Source organism: Cynoglossus semilaevis, chromosome 1 (genome assembly GCF_000523025.1).
Source record: "Cynoglossus semilaevis isolate Cse_v1.0 chromosome 1, Cse_v1.0, whole genome shotgun sequence".
Lineage (NCBI taxonomy): Eukaryota > Metazoa > Chordata > Actinopteri > Pleuronectiformes > Cynoglossidae > Cynoglossus > Cynoglossus semilaevis.
Window position 1 is genome coordinate 22,509,641 of NC_024307.1, and position 11,909 is coordinate 22,521,549.

Here is an 11,909-nt window from a genome sequence, read left to right on the forward strand (position 1 = left end):
GTTTCGGTCAACAGAAAGCAGAGCTAAAACATTAGCATCTCAAAAAAATTGCCCAGACACATACCAGCCTAAAGGCAGATGTGGAATGCATCATTTGCATTTCGTCAAGTATAACCGGCCTTTGTAGGCTGTTACACTTACATACCTTTCCTTTGCACCACAGAATATACCCTAGACATTATTGTAGCACTGACAGCAAAGTGCCAAGACTTTGCTTAGGAACATTTTGCTTGATGAAAGCTGCGATCGCCAAGCGTTGGGAATTCATGCATACAAAGTGTGTACACTTAGAACACAAGTATGCACACATACACAAAACAGGGTTTTGGAGCCCACACAATGGGAGCAGCCCTAAGTCCTAAGAAGATGAAGCACGGTGCACAACTTGGATCTCCCACACTGTCAATTAGCCCTCGCCCGGACCTGACTGAATGCAGCGTTGAGGCCCGCTAAGTGGAGAGCCAGGCCGCAGCCCTTTTTATTTAGTTCTCTAATTACAATGTCTACACACTGTGACTGCTCAGAGACGGTGCTCGTCGGATCGCCCTGAGGCGCTCCTCGTCTCAGCGTGGCAGTTGCGGGGACGAGCAGCCATGGACAAATGAGAAAGAATAGTAGAACAAAGATTACCCTTTATTTTCAGAGCCGGACCGGCCCGGGCCGCCCGCTTCTTCATTTCACTGTTTTCTAGATTGTGCACTGATTGCTGTGAAAATTAGGTTGCGTGGGTTTGTTGTGGTGGAGGGATACAAGCTGTGTGCGATGGTGAGATAGCAGAGAACCTTTTAAAATAGTACGGGCAAACTGTATATTCCCCCAGATGTCCTTTAAAGTAACAATAGCAAGAACAAGCAGACATCACTGCCGAATCCTCTCTTGGTTCACAGTAATGCTTTCAAAACTGCTCCCTTTCACAAAAGCTCTGTACGGGTTTAAAAACCCCATTACAAAGAAACGATACGCTCTAAATCCACAGGATTAAAATGAAACCACGGAATAAAGAAGTACTTTAATGAACAGAAATGGGAGTGCATCGTTGCTGTAATTATTAATGTTTGCACTTCTTATTAAAAACATAGGAATTACAAGTATTTATGAAACGCTTATGGCGCGTTATATGAGCAAACACACACCCAGATTAAAAGGCCGTGGTTTGGGCTGCTGTGTGGCCTACTTCTCTGTCTGTACTTCAGACAATGGGACAGTGTGCAACACACATGTCCCACAACAAAGCACAGAGAAGCTCTTTGAAGCCACACCATCACATGGCAGTGGCAACTCCATCCATTAATCTGTCCGTCCCTCTTCCCCCCCCAACTTCATATCTATACACTTTTCCCTTTTGTTTCTGACAGGATTTCTTTCCAAAGAAACTTCACTGTCCTGTCTCTAAAACTGAGGACGGTAAATATGTAACGCTGGATGAATATTGTGGGATTCATTCAATGACAGTAGTAGGATGGTTACTTTTTTGCCATCACGTTTGTTTTTTTTCTTCCTCGAACAAAATTTCATACCTGATCAATCAGATGCTAGCTGTAGATTAATCGCGATTTATAGTGAATAGATCCACATTCCTAAATATGACAAGAAGAAATTAATATATTGCTGGAACAGAAAGACAAATAACAGCTGGTACAAGAGGACCTCAGTTTACAACCTCGACCTACAACATTTTGTGGTTACGTTGTCATCTCCCAAAAATCTATTGAGAAAGTTTTGATGCATCATTCCGACGTTCGGTGTTGAAACAAATTCCGCACGGTAATTAGTTGGCGAGCAAAACGGACAAATACGTCGTCACGTAGTACGATATGCGTAAGACGGCTTTCTTTACATTCGACAATGGTACACCATAGATTAGATTGTGCTACATTCGCAAATGTAAGTCAGACTTTTCTGATGTTTTTGTCCTAGATTATGATGTTACCACTGTGTTAGCTTAGGTGAGTGACATTGGTACCATGTACAGTATGTAAGTTCCGAATTACATAAGTCGAGGGCCCCCTGTAAATGTATGTGTTTCACACCTGGTTTTATTCACAACTTAGGCATATAATGTATGGATTTATGGATGAATTTTTAAGAGTCATTTTAATGTTAGATTCAACAAATACGGATTATTATTCAGATCAAAGCAAACAACATTACTGCCGAGTCAATTATAAAAAAAAGGAAAACAAGAAAACATCAGTGTGTTCTCTGCAGGTTTTGTCGTATGAGTGGACTGCATTTTGAGTTTTTAATAATCTGGACACTGTTTTTTTTTTCTAGACTCATATTGTCTTCATTTGCTCATGACCTCGACAAATAAAGTTCATAATAATTACTGTTATAGCTTCTCAGAGTATAAAAACACAATATGCTGAATTAATGTCAGGAAACTGTGGAAACTTTTAATTCAAACATCCTTGTGAAACTCACGCTACTTAATTCCTCTCACATCGAGACGTCTGTCACCATGGAAACATTAATATTCATCTGGTGGCAACTTTTATCAGATAACTAGGCCTGTGGTTTATTTATTGTCACTTTTTAAATGTCAGAAACATAACTCTTTTTCTGGTGACGCATGAAAGATGCAGTTTTGGAGACAAGCTGTGACCTTTCGGGCATAAAATTCTCTCATGATAAAGCATTAAGATGATGATTTTCTCTTCACCTGCCCAACCTTTATATTTAGATTAAATGTTCAAGAGTTTTATCAATCTTTAGAGCTAACTTTAGGCAATAAAGCAAAGGGAATTTTTAAAACATTAAAGTTGTTCTCTAAGATAACATTGCTCAGTCCATATCCTCATTTTTTTCAGGGTCCACAACAGGCTTTTGTTAACCTGAATACCTTGCAAGCACACCTGGGCACATTTTTAAAAAATCCTGGCGTCAGATCAACTGAATTCCATTGTAAATTAGACAGGAATGAAATAGGGCTGAGCTTTTATAAACATACAGTAGACACACTTTAACACACACAAAGGGCCTCACCTCCAAACATCGCTGCCCTTGGAGAAGGTGGAGGACTTGATGACCTCTGGGGCCATCCAGGCATAGGTGCCAGCCGTGCTCATCTTGGTGGTCTTGTGCCACTCTCTTGCCAGACCAAAGTCGGTGATCTTTAACGTCAAGCCCTCCATGCACTCATTCTCTATGGGCTGAGCCAGGAGAACTAGAGGAGAAAACAAATACAGAGAATGAATACAAAAAAAGGAAAGATTGTAAATGGTCATTTAAAAACTCTTTCTTGAGCAGGGGTTTCAAACTCACGGCCCCTTAAGGTTTTTATTTTTATATATATATACAGTATATTTTAAATAAAATTAGTTTAATTGGTTTTTTAAGAATGACTAGAAGACAGCAGGGGTTTGATTCCATCCGCTTAGAAATCTAGTTCTGTTTACTAAATTGGGACTTTTTTTGTCAACAGACCAAGACTAAATTAAAATAAGGTGTCAAAATAAACACTGCTATCTGCTAATGTTTACCCACAATGCACCTCTGACCCAATAAATTGGTCATAATTAGGTTATTGGCAGCAGAGCATGGCGATAATATGTTTGTTTTCCTAACAGGCTAACTGTAAAGCATTGTTTACCACTGACGCTGAGACATGATGATTTGTGTGACTAGGACTACAGCCAAACTCATTTGTCCACCCTTAAGCTCATTTGCGTCATCAGTAATCTTGCTCAACATGTACACTGCCAAATAAAGAGGAAGCTACTAAATTAAATATCCACCGTCTCTAAACCAATGGGTGTAAAAGTATTAGGGAATGAAACTTGAACTTATAATTACATTTCATTAAGTTATTTACATTAATATGGAATAATTTTCACAATTTTAGATCCCGTACAAGGTCAGTAAAAGTAATGGGAAACAACAATGGGCAGATGAAGACAGCATACAAAAAACCATGTACTGTTCATGCTTGTACTCTAACCTACAATACTTTATATGACACACGCAACCAGCAATTCTAACGCCAATGCCCTGTCACATGAAAACAAACCACACCACACGTACATCACAAGTTAGGATCACAGCATTTCCCAGACTACCACACCTCCTACCCAATAAATAGAAATCATAATTTTACATTCAGAACAATAGCACATGACATTGATTCGGTGCTTGTTTTCGTGGAAACACACCAGAGGTGCAAGGTGGAACAGGTTTGTTGGCCTGATGAAAAGGAAGTAGCTTACATTGAATTTACAGTACATTCATTAAGGAGATATGGAGATATGTATTGTACTGTGTGTCTTGGACTTTTTGAATCATGTTTCTCCTATGCTGCTGTTTTTACATGAAAATGAAATACGGAGACTGTGACATTTCGGACATTCAATGCTAGGGCATCACATCTTCAATTGTTTCATATTGGAATTACATGAGGCTCATCTTCTCGTCCTTTCAGTTCCATAATTCATGACCTGGCATTGTATTTGCAATGTGAGCCATTGTAGCAATAAATATGAAAGTAACTCGTGAATCAAAAGCAGTCCGAGTCTTAACTCTTTACTCAAGTTCATTTCACGCTGCGTCATACACAAATTAACTTTGACATCTTTTTCGGTGCAGACTCAAGGCTTTAATAGCTGCGCAGTGTCAATAGATTACAAACAGTAATTTCATGGCAATCTAGTTGGCATGGTGGTGTTGAAAATATGTAATGAGCCTCTGGCTACAGAACAGCATTTGTCCATATGTCCGAATATCAGAATTGTCTTTTGTAACCAAAGTGCTACAAACTTTCAAAAAAAGTAGAAAAAATAAAATACTATTATAATAATAATTTGTTTCACAGACTAAGAGCAGCAAGTGAAAAGGGATGACTCCTTCACAGACTGAGAGCAGCAAGTGAAAAGGGATGACTCCTGGTTATATACCTGGTTCTAGGCACTTCCAATAAAAGCTGATTTTGACATAAATTCCATCTTCTGTCTTCAAATAATTTTAAAATTATTCAAGCGAAATGGGGCACTGTCATGTAGGGATTTAAAAAGCCAAAAGACAAAAAAAAAGAAACAAATCATGATGACATGACTGTCAGCTTGTGCCATTCAAAAGGAGGACAAGCGGGAGTCGAATCAGAGATGACTGTAAAACAGCAACAAAGTGCATTGTAATCATCTGTTCTAGAACTAAAAAAAGTGCAAATAGCCTGTTCAGGATAAGGGCGGTCAGGAACAGTTTGACTTTGGCTAAAAGGCAAGCTTTAATCATGTTATCCATCTGTACGTATCAGCCAGACATGGTAACATATTGGGTAAGACTTGAGAAGTTGGGCCAGATGGATTTTAATCGACTCTCCTGGAGGACAACGAACTTTCTCTGACAGCAGGCGTGTCACACATACAGCACGGAGACTGCAGAGCTCATTACCCATTCATATTTCTCAAGCACAGAACACAGCGCAGCCGAGCAGGAATACACTGTGCGCTCCAAAGTGCCCAGAGCAACAACAGAAAACCAAACCGCTTAAGTGTGTCAGAATGAATAAACACTGTTTCCAAATCAAACACTGCTCTCGTGACAGACCTAACCTCAACTAATCAAATGAAGGGAACTTAATGAATAAGTGCCGTTTGAACACACTTAACTGGATCAGTAAAGATTCACAACACTAACGAAGTAGAGTTTCTCATAAATTCTCAAAAGATCAGATGATTGTTAATTAAGTCTGAATGAGATGAGTGGGTATAACGCACCTAAGACACAACAAGAAAAATGCTCCAGGCAGCAAAAGCCTCAGTCCAGCTGCTCCTGCTAAAACTAGACACTAAAATAATTCTAACAATGACACGAGTCTATCAACACAGATGTTATCAAAATGGGGGGTTAGAGTTATATTTTCTTCCTTAAATGACAATATCAGTCTTTAAGGACTTACAGTAATTCAAATTAAGTTCAGTAGAGTTCTATGATTTTATTGACATGAGTCCTATCAACAAAAAGGTGGATTGCAGAAACACAGATGTCCATCCATCCATCCATTGTCGTCCTCTTATCCATTACCAGGTCGCGGGGGTCAGCAGTCACCACCCAAATCACACGGCACCGTACCAACCCCCAGAACCTTCCTGCGGGTGGTGAGTCCACTGGAAAAACACAGATGTGTGCTGCCCAATATAAAAAATAAAGACAAACAAAGACCTGTTGACAAATATTCTATATTTCGGTGATACAGGAGAGCAGTCTAAATTTAGAGGCTCTGTGAAGAGGGATTAAATGCTAAAAGATTTAGTCTGTAATCTGTTTGCAAAGGCACTTTGTCTTATCAGTTGTCATACTCTCAATGCTGTGATAGCCATCAATAAATACATCGGCTTAGGAAAAATAATCCTGGGTCTTCGCCACCATAATATTGTTATAAATACAACCAAGCTGTCATATCTGTAGCTTAACTGTCACAAAAGTTTATCATCACTACGTGATGAAATTGTGGATTCCTGTATAGTGAGGAATTCACAATAGCTATAACCTACTAGTACTACAGTACTAGTAAGGGGTAAAAGTACTGCCAGCATTGTTTCAAAAGTACAACTGAATGCACTATATAATGTTTGTGCACTGGACTGTTTCAAGAGGTTGATGTTGTGGCCTAGGCTCTCCACAACACAGTGAAACAGGAAGTGACAATGTGTTTGGTCTGCATGTCAACTCACACACTACCCTGTTTTTTTTAAGTAGCCACAGAGATTTCGTTTTAACCAAAGAAATATAATGAACATTTCAGGGAATGAAATTTTTACCACACAGATTTTTTTATGATATATATTGTATAGTAGATCTAGTATGGTACGTTAAAAAAACTTAATGAAACTCTAGATCTACTATAATTGGTAGTGTTTTGTTCTCTTTACTTTTCTTTAATTACGCTTCATCTCCTCTTTAACACTGCAAACAACTTAATAACACTGATTAGAATCTTGACCCCCTATCACAGCACAATCACTAAGTGGATTTACCAGGGATTATAACTCAAGAGAAGCTCAGTCAGATAAGAAGGACTTCCATGAACTGATCCAAAATATAGAAGTTATAAATCCAAAAATGAGACAGTTCACTGCAGCAATACGTTATCATCTACATTCATGAAACCAGTTCATAAAACCAGGGAGTGCTACGACATATTTGACAGACAAGAGAATAATGTTAAAGTTTCTGTTATTGAGTGGCTTTACATCACATGCCTCAGTACAATCCGCAGCTGTCCTCCTCTTCCCCTTTGCCTACAGGCCGGGCACAACTCAGTGCAAGGCTGGCCGTCAAGCATGGGGAAGGGAAGCTGCAAAGAATTTGTATTATAATAGGGAAGTTGGACTCATGCTATTTGCAGTCACTTTCTGACTTTTCTTTCGGTGTTGCTTCTTTTCCCCCTGCCCCACGTCTTTCTTTCTTTAGAAAAATTCCAATTTGTCTTGCTTCTACTTCTTGTTTTCTATGACAGAGTTAAGATTTTAGTGTTCTTCCCTTCACTAAGAAGCCCAAATGTCCCTTTCTTCATTGTCTTTGTCTCTGTATCTTTCTCTCAGACATCCTGCCTCACAGCCCAGAGGCAGTGCATTTGACGTCATAAAGGAATGCATCACAAGAGGTTGTGTTGTCTGCTCGGCATTGTGTGCGTGTGTGGGAGAGAAGGTTCTTTCCTAATGTTCTTGGAACGATCACTCTTGCATGTTTCGTTGAAACTAGACCTTAAGATACTTTTCGCGATGACAGGGTTGAATTTGTATTCAATAAAAAGCTTTTCTTCCTCAGATGTAATATAGACTCGTTGATGGCGTCCGGCTACCGAACTAGAGTTAGAGTGATGTCAGGTTAGGATGATGCTGCTACTTCTACGTCAGGATAACAACATCTTTCTCTCGATCCATCTTCTAACGTTTAGCTCAAACACTTATCGCCACTTACTGATAAGATTTTGACAGATTAAACGCGTAAAGTTCCCCATCTCCAACCAGCATTGTGTTACTGTAGCCAGCTTGTCATGCACTCCCTATCTCACTCAGGTCGTCTCAGTCCGATAACATGCTCCATCACCCTCACACTGGCACTCAGGTTCTGTTGATAAACTGTCTTTCAATAGAGACGGACAACATGACTAATGAATCGGCACGAGACATTTCATTTCATCAGTCCAGGGAGGTTAAAGAAAGGGAATAATGTGTGAGTGTGTGTGTGTGTGTTGAGTGGCAATTGGGGAGGTAGGTGGGTTCAAGTAAATTAACACATTAGAGGATTTAAGTTGTGTATTTCATGGTCAAAAGGATACCCTTTTACAAAGGATAGGCGCAAAAACACCCACATGCAGCTTTCAAAGCACACCGTTGTAGCCTTGTACTGAGTTATTGGTTCAAAGACTAGGCGTGTGTGTAATGAAGGAGCACTTGGTTTTTGAAACCGCGTGTGTGTGTGTGTGTGTACAGTATGAATCCCATATTCACTAATGAAGGAGCACTTGGTTTTTGAAACTGAGATCCTGTGTTTATTACTTCCTACTAGTCTGATACTCTCAATAATATGCAAACATAATTACACACATACATACTGCACATATACACACAGATATATATATATATATATACATAATGCATACAATTTTTCATTATCATTTAATCGTATTGCATAATGCATACAATGAAATTTAAAGTACACAATGCCTCATGACACACTTCTATTCTGGCAGTGCATCCCACAGCCCTTCTGCTGAAATATATTTATGTATATTTATATGTATATATTACGTACATTTAGTAAAAAAATATGTTCTAAATTAACTTGGGAATGTATATATTATGTACATTTAGTAGAAAAAATATGTTCTAAATTAACTTGGGACAGCAGAACACTCATCGCTTTCGATTGAGGCAAGGAGGAACCTACAGGTACGTCCATTGCAAAGTTGAACATCAACTTTAGCCTCAGGAAAAAATACACAACCAATAAAGAGGAAAAAGTAGCCCACAGCCAAAACAACAACAAGCACTGAAGTGAAAAAAGAGGAGCTTGCTCATTTAACCTTTCTTCACAAAAAAAAAAAAAATCAATTTCTGTCCATTCTACAGCTGACTCATTGTTTCTGTCAGAGCCACAGGCCCCGCAGGAGGGAGTGGGAGCAGCGGTCATGTTGGGGTGGGGGATAATTACTGCTACAAGGTCTGATTCCTTACTCCACTTCTTTTGTCCGCCTGCTGGTCAACAACTGGTAAACACAAGCCTCGGTCAGTCACCCCTGCTTCCACCCAGCTGCTCCCTCATTGTGCTGTGACAACACTTCCAGGAAGTGACGTTAGCATCAGCCAGTTAGCTCTAGGCTTTCGTAAAAACAATCTTAACAAAAAAAAAAAAAACAGACTTCTTCCTGTGTACTGTTTACTGTACCTAAATAAGGACAGTGTTATTTTGGGAAATGAGATTAAGAGCGGCTACATGTGGAGATGCATATTAAAAGCAGACATGTTGTTGTCTGACTTACAGGAGGGAAGGGGGAGGGGATAAAAAGAAAGGTGACCTGTTTTGATTTTTATCATATGATTGGCGAAGCTCGATGTGTTTGGGGGCTCAGAAAAAAAAAAAAAAGATCATGGTAGACTCACACTCAGTCACTGACACACATACAGTGTCATGCACACAAAGCACTCATTCTACATGAACACACAGACATCAACAGTCAATACAGAACGCTTACACATTCTTTTCTTAGGAAACAAAAAACGCTAGACACGTGCAGCAAAGAGTGCGACAGAGAAAAAGACAGTTTGAGGCTCCAATAGGCTTCGTACCTAATTCAATTATTTTATGGCACTGACGGATATGCTTCGGTAGTACAGTCAATAAATGTCTGGTGATCAAGATCTGGTTATCTGGTTGTCAGCGATGTTTTGTGGAGCTGAAGCCCAGTTGCCTCTGACACGTACGTCAGTGACTGTTGTTTATATACAGGTAAAACAGCGAGACCCAGATTGAATCTGACATCAGCTGATTTTTGGACGATCTTCAAAATAGTCAGTCTTCTAATCAACACGATGTCCTCATTACTGTCAATGCTGTCACTCAGAAACACGATGGAGCATGATTATATATCAAGGCGGGACAATAAACTCCCACCCTGCTGACCTTGTTCCAACAAACTGGACATCATACTTGTACTTAAATGTTATACCTAAGTGTATATACTGGGGATGGCACGATTCGATACTAAGGAACAGTAACAGTCCAGTATACTGTAGATCAAAATTTCAGGATTGAACAAAAAAACAAGTGCCCATCCAATCAGATACCTAAATCCAAATGCTCAACTTAACTTTCCACGACATACTGTAAAAAGGGACACTATCAGCTCAGTAAAGGCAGCCCGAAGCATCTTGGAAGAGAAAAGACGTAATTGGATTGATCTCAGTATCCGCAGATACAGTCTTGGTATGGTATGTATTGTATATGTATTATATTAACAAAACAAAACACCTCAGAGTTGCAGGTTATATTGCTGCTTAACTGATGTAATTTTCAAAAATCCATTGAACTTACTGATGGACTGTCGCACAACACCAGACAGAAACCTTAGATCAGTTAAGTAGATGTGTCAGTTATTTTTCTTTCAGCAGTAAATAATAGATAGTTAACATCAACAGCCTGTGACGGCCTACTATGTCTCTTAAATAACTGCATCCTCTGAGTCCCTAAAGTCTGCCCCCATCTGTTGTAAGAAATTCAACACTACTGTCTAAAACTAAATTTCCTTGCTACAGGAGAGTGAAAGGTCAAATTGAAACTGAAGCTTGCTACAGGACAGTGAAAGGTCAAATTGAAACTGAAGCTTAAATAAGCTTAAATAAGCAAAATAAGTGTCATGTCTTATTCAAAAAATAAATAAATACAAAATAAAAACGAACCACAGAGACCCTTAGCTCCCATTGTAAAAATTGGAATTATAAATTAGTGGTGGAATCCCACACAAATTGATAGCAATAAGAGAAAAAATAAAAGTTCTATGTACTTTTGGAATAGCAAAATCTTCACACCGTAGCAGCAGTTTCTGTGCTGAACGAAAAAAGGTGACCACAAATCTTCTGAGAAATAATTTGGGAACAAAAGCAAAATGTTGGCTGCAGGCTGTCTGCTCTGCCAATGAAATTTACTGTGATGATCAATTATTTATCCACTTCATGATATGATTCGCCTTATTCTTTTCTCTTGACTGCTCCCCTGGAGTTCCTCACAAAAGTACAGCAGTTTCCTTTCCTGATGCAATGCCTCTATTTTATAAGATCAATGGTGTGTCTGTTGTTCAACTATTATAACAGCACACAGTTGGGACATGGGTGAATTTCTGAAATAAATAAAACATGGAATTTTATGAAACTAATTCAAATTGGGATTAAAGATACTGTTCCCCCAGTTATTTCTCTCTTTTTTTTTTGCAAATGTCAGTGACACTGGTGGTCCAAAAATATTTTCCAATCCAAAACAGACCCAGTAGGTGGCAGTAAAAAGCACACAGGAAATCCCCAACAAAGTAAAGCATTATTGGCAGGGCATTAGCAAGATTCACTTATCTTAGCTATTTCAGAGAAGAATAACTATTGTTCAGACGTTGTTGAAGAATTTTTATTTTACTGGGGCGTTTTCTCAACGATCACATGATTTTTGAGCTGGCCAGCCACAAAAGAGGGTAGTGCTCATCAGTGCTCCCAAAAGGGATTGTGAGTCTCCAGAACTAAACAAGTTTTTTAACTTCCCCTAACTTGCTCATCAAACAGCGCATTATATACGGAATTAAAGAATCCCTCCAGGAGAGGTAAAGAGTTCAGAACTTAATAAGCCAGGTACAAATTGCCACATATGATTCTTCATGCACAGTATCTGTAGGTCTTCGTTTTTATTTTATCCTGAACTACTTATGT

General features: G+C 39.1%; 1 protein-coding gene across 2 annotated transcripts in view; it reads right to left on the bottom strand.

The window, feature by feature from the left end:
- The window catches only part of LOC103385641 (mitogen-activated protein kinase kinase kinase 11), a 57,412-nt gene that overhangs the window by 20,074 nt on the left and 25,429 nt on the right, over nucleotides 1-11,909 (bottom strand). For both annotated transcript variants that reach the window (XM_025062427.1, XM_025062430.1), the window contains exon 3: nucleotides 2,986-3,166. In XM_025062427.1, coding sequence (XP_024918195.1) covers nucleotides 2,986-3,166 — 181 coding nt within the window. The remainder of the gene's footprint in view (nucleotides 1-2,985; nucleotides 3,167-11,909) is intronic.